Source organism: Myotis davidii, unplaced genomic scaffold, assembly GCF_000327345.1.
Source record: "Myotis davidii unplaced genomic scaffold, ASM32734v1 scaffold221, whole genome shotgun sequence".
Lineage (NCBI taxonomy): Eukaryota > Metazoa > Chordata > Mammalia > Chiroptera > Vespertilionidae > Myotis > Myotis davidii.
Genome location: NW_006293349.1, coordinates 1305272 through 1310762, shown reverse-complemented (window position 1 = coordinate 1310762; position 5491 = coordinate 1305272). Strand labels below are relative to the sequence as shown.

General features: G+C 53.2%; 1 protein-coding gene across 1 annotated transcript in view; it reads right to left on the bottom strand.

The window, feature by feature from the left end:
• The window catches only part of FSIP2 (fibrous sheath interacting protein 2), a 52838-nt gene that overhangs the window by 43288 nt on the left and 4059 nt on the right, over nucleotides 1-5491 (bottom strand). Inside the window, exons 5-6 of the mRNA XM_006767091.1 lie at nucleotides 4412-4522; nucleotides 2176-2287 (exon numbers count right to left, since the gene is read on the bottom strand). Coding sequence (XP_006767154.1) covers nucleotides 2176-2287; nucleotides 4412-4522 — 223 coding nt within the window. The remainder of the gene's footprint in view (nucleotides 1-2175; nucleotides 2288-4411; nucleotides 4523-5491) is intronic.

Below are 5491 nucleotides of genomic sequence, written 5' to 3'. Positions count from 1 at the left end.
CTACTAAGTGAGAAAGTTCCCAGTTGACGAGAAAGGAGTATGTATAGTTACTGAAGTGATTTCTGAAGTGGGGCATTGCTGTCATTATCCCAATGAGCTGAATCGATCGAATTAGCTCATTGAGCAAACATGCATGTAGTCTATACGTACATACGTGCAGAGTGCTAGGTGCCCGAGAAACACCGAGGTTGCAATGTGAGGGCTGGTGAAGGTGGATGGGATCTGTAACACGTGGGTCAAGAATGGCACAAAGCAGGCCTGCCTCGTGTGGCTTGGTTGGTTGAACCATTGTTCTGTGCACCAAAAGATGGTGGGTTGGATTCCCGGTCAGGGCACATGCCCAGGTTGTGGGTTCGATTCCCAGTCGGGCATTGTACGGGAAGCACCCGATTGATCTTTCTTACGTCGATGTTTCTATTTCCCTTATTCCCTCCCCTCCTCCCCCCTCCCTCTCTCTCCCTGCTCCCTCCCTCTCTCTCCCCCTTCCTCTTTCTAGGATGAATTAAAAAATAAAATAATAATGCGGCTTGAATGCATCAAAAAGGAAAAAGAATGACCCAAGGTACTACAAGGGACTCCAAGGAGAGGGACGCTCCAGCCGGGTCTATTCAGGACAGCTTTCTGGAGCTGACGTTACAGCTGGGTTTGGAGAGCTGGTCAGTGAGCATGCAGACCAGGCTGAGGAGACTGGGAAGGGGAGGCCTGGAAATGTGGAAGGTGATGTGTGTTTTAGGAGCGGCCTTTCATCTCATTTGACTGGACAATGAACTGACTTGAGTGCTTACTGTGGGCCAGAACTTTTAAACAGGAGTATGCGCTTTGTCTCCAAATGATGGCACTGAGGCTCAGGGGAGGGAAGTGACCTTCCCAGCTATTTGCTTGGTAGGGTCGCGGTACAGCGGAGCGTGGACTCTCACATTTGGCTCAAGAGCCTGAACATGTTAGCGACTAGATCGCAGCTGCCTTCAAGGAGACACAGGAAATACAGTAAAACATTAGACTTGGTGAGGACTCTAGACGGCCATCAATGAGATGACCGGCTGCCTATGAAGGCAGAGCTCCATTTGAGAGGTCCTGGGCTCCTTAAGTTGTGGGGCCAGGACCAGAAACAATCAGGAGAGTGTAAAGCATCGTTAGGTCATCGTTTAAAAATGGGTTTGAAGTGGGTTACATGGAGAGCTGGTGGGGACCAGCTAGGGATTTATGGGGGTGACACAGGTAGGCTCTCACCTGGACAGAGGACCAGGGGGCAGAGGCTGGTTGGCTGGGATGCTGTGCTGATGGCTGCATGGGGGGTGACCGTGTGTTCCCGATACTATAGAGTCACAGATCATTAAAACGAGTCTACATCTTTGTGTTCTGGCCATGAAATAGTCATGTTATGAATTAAATTGATGTGATAAAGTCCTCAATAGTTTTATAATGTTATATATGGAAGGAATCCAATAGAGATTGGGCCTGGCCAAGTCGTGGCCTGATGTTCCTTCCTTAAACTTTCTTCATGTCCTTTTTCCCTTCCAATTTCCTCACTCCCCGCCCCTCTCTAAGTCCTCAGCCCCCTCCTTCCCTTGCTTTGTCCTGGAACTGACTGCTACTCTTCCTGGCTGGCAACATCGCAGAAAGCTTGGTTGGCATATCCTGGCCATTATCTTTCACGCAACTTTTTTAGCCGTTAGCAGCGGTTCTCAACCTGTGGGTCGCTACCCCTTTGGGGGTCGAACGACCCTTTCACAGGGGTCGCCTAAGACCATCCTGCACATCAGATATTTACATGACAATTCATAACAGTAGCAACATGACAGTGATGAAGTAGCAACGAAAATAATTTTATGGTTGGGTTACAACATGAGGAACTGTATTAAAGGGTCGCGGCATTAGGAAGGTTGAGGACCACTGTAGCAGCAAAGAAGACAGGACTTTACATCTAGAGAAATTGGTTAGAATTGCAGCGTGGGCAGCCTTGTCTACTGAACCACGTTGTAAGGTTATTTTGGTGTGTTTTTACATACATGTCTACTCTTCACCTTGAACGGAATAGGGGAACGTCTAGAGCTGCGCCTGGTACAAAGCAAGGAGAGCAAGCCCCGTTTTACAGAAGCACTTCCATCTGCGCACACAGCAACATGCTCTCCACAGAACACCTCTGCCGCGACTGCTTACATTCAGAGCACGCACCCTCCTGTCCTCTGTAATCTGGTGTGTTCTTCCCTGTGTCTTCTCTTCTGAGGCCATTTTGTTGCATTTTTTGTAAGTGATAAGCCATTTTCTTCTCTAAAAGAACTTGTTTCTAAAACGTTAAAGAAAATGCATCGGTTGGCATCACCTGGCCACTGAGAAATGCAGAACAAACACGAACAGTGCGAGGGCGCCTGGGACACGAGCTTCCTCCAGGCGGGTGGCCGGTCAGGCTGTTGGGGCGCCGCCAGGCGGGGAGCCGGGTGTGCTTCCTCTTGTGCTCAGACGCGATGGGCACACACAGTTCACTCCCCGCAGGTGTTCGGGGACCTGGTCCAGAGTCCGGTCGGAAGGGGCTCTGACTGCCTAGCGTCTGGGAAGCTGAGGGTGTTTTAATCACCTTCCAGCGGGGGGTTTCCGAGGGACTCACCCACAGTCACTCAGGCCGACCCGAGGGAAACATGATAGAACCGTGACATGCGACTCCCTTTTGTGAACCTCCAGGCTAAGAGTGGCCCTGGAGGTGCCAGAAAAGGGGGAGCTGCCCAGAGCGAGCCCCGCCCTCCTCAGGCGGTTCCCTAGCAGAGAGCGGAGCAGCACCTGTATGTGGCCAGCGGCCCCGGACCACGGCCAGGACCGTCCAGAAGGGTCGGGAGCACCGCGTTCCGGGCCGCCTGTCACGCCCGCCCCGCAGCCACTCTGGGAACTTGCACTCACGGTGCGTTGGGTGGGGAAGCAGGATGGGGGATAACTAGTCTCAGGTTAGACACGGTCTGGCTCCATCTAACACATTTTAAAAAGCAAGACCACACTGACCTGATCAAAGGGTTTCTAAATAAATCATCTCCATCCAAGAAAAACAACAACAAGTAATAGTATTTATAAGAAAAAGATTCAGCACCCCAAAAGTCAAGTTCATGGCATATCGAGCGTCCGCTCAAAGGCAGCTAAGCATACAAAGCATCAGGGGAAAATGAGCCATAAAACAAGGAAATAAATCAATCCCAGACGCTCCCAGAAATACTGTGCGCGAGGTGTGCCTCTGGGAGGGCGTGTGCCAGTAGTTCATGGCGTGGTGCTGGGATTGCCAATCCTTTCTCGCTCTCTTTTTTAAAACAGATTGAGACTCAAAATCTTAAAATATTATATCTGATTTAAAATTAAAAGCATTTACTCTGAAATTAACTGATGGGTGAAAATGGAGGACTTTTCCCAAGAAATTTTGATTCTAAGAAAAAATCAGTCACATCACTTGTTTCCTGTAGGAATTTCAAGTGTGGTTCATGGTGTGGGACTGTCAAACCCTGGAGTGGTGCTTTCTGTACTGTAGTCAGAACCCAGTGTAGCCCAAGGTGGGAACCGTGTTCATCGCTCAGAGCTGTCGCTGACCACATTCGGGGTGACACACTGCAGCGCACTTGTCCCTCAGAGCCCACACTAGCCCCCACATGTACCCCGCAGAGGGGAGCCCACACTAACCCCCACCTGTACCCCGCAGAGGGGAGCCCACACTAACCCCCACCTGTACCCCGCAGAGGGGAGCCCACACTAGCCCCCACCTGTACCCCGCAGAGGAGAGCCCACACTAACCCCCACCTGTACCCTGCAGAGGGGAGCCCACACTAGCCCTTGCCTGTACCCCCAATGTGGCAGAGGGGAGGCCACACTAGCCCTTGCCTGTACCCTGCAGAGGGGAGTCCACACTAGCCCTTGCCTGTACCCCCGATGTGGCAGAGGGGAGGCCACACTAGCCCTTGCCTGTACCCCTGATGTGGCAGAGGGGAGGCCCCACTAGCCCTTGCCTGTACCCCTGATGTGGCAGAGGGGAGGCCCCACTAGCCCTTGCCTGTACCCCTGATGTGGCAGAGGGGAGGCCCCACTAGCCCTTGCCTGTACCCCTGATGTGGCAGAGGGGAGGCCCCACTAGCCCTTGCCTGTACCCCTGATGTGGCAGAGGGGAGGCCCCACTAGCCCTTGCCTGTACCCCTGATGTGGCAGAGGGGAGGCCCCACTAGCCCTTGCCTGTACCCCTGATGTGGCAGAGGGGAGGCCCCACTAGCCCTTGCCTGTACCCCTGATGTGGCAGAGGGGAGGCCCCACTAGCCCTTGCCTGTACCCCTGATGTGGCAGAGGGGAGGCCCCACTAGCCCTTGCCTGTACCCCTGATGTGGCAGAGGGGAGGCCCCACTAGCCCTTGCCTGTACCCCCGATGTGGCAGAGGGGAGGCCACGTCTACCTTCCTGTCGTTCTCCTCCCGGTTCCGCCGCCGCTGCTCCTCTATTCGTGCTTCTCGCTTCACGTCTTCTACGATTCTCGTGAGCAGCAGCATCTCCTTTGTCTTCCATTCCTGGAGGCGCAGAGGTGCTGTTAGTGTGCACCCGAAGCCTTTGTCTCTTGTCCACCACCACCCGGCAGATGCGACCAAGTCAGGGCCCCGAAAGCAGGCCCCGGGCAGTGAGCGTGGGCACTGGCCCCCAAGGGGGCTCCTTCCTCCAGCCCTGGGGGGAAGGCAGGTGGAGAAGTTGGCATTGTCCCCCCAAAGCTCCCTCCTCATACTGAGGTCTCCAGACCAGTTAGTGTCTAGTTGCCCGGCCAGTTGAGCGTTGACCTATGAACCAGGAGGTCAGGGTTCGATTCCCGGTCAGGGCATATGCCCCAGTTGCGGGCTCCATCCCCGATGTGGGGCGTGAAGGAGGCAGCGGACCCATGATTCTCTCTCATCATTGATGTGTCATCTCTCTCCCTCCCTTCTTCTCTGAAGTCAATAAAAATATATTTAAAAAATTCTGTAATACAATAATAATCTACACTAATAAAAGACAAACATGCAAATTGACCTTACCTTCACTATGCCTTAAGCCATGTCCACCAGCCAATCAGAGTGACTATATGCAAGTTAACCCAACCAAGATGGCAGCCAGCAGCCATGGAGCTGGAGCAAGCAGGAGGCTTGGTTGCCCCAATGATGGAGGAAGCCAAGCTTCCTGCCTGCCGCAGTGGCTCTGAGCTCCACTCAAAGCAACAAAGTTTCAATTATAGAAGGTAAATAAACCCCAGATACCTGCTTTCAGCCGGCCATGGCCACAGAGCTGGAGCGAGCAGGAGGCTTAGCTTGCCCCTGGCGATGGAGGAAGCTAAGCTTCCCTCCTGCCCAGCTCTGAGCTCCTCTCAAGGCTACAAAGTTTCAATTATAGGAGGTAAATAAATCTCAGAATAAAAAAAATGAAAAAAAGGAGAGGCTGGGAGCTTCTGTCGCCGGGGGGGCTTGGCCAGCCTGAAAACGGCCCTCAGCCCCTCACCCAGGCTGGCCAGGCAC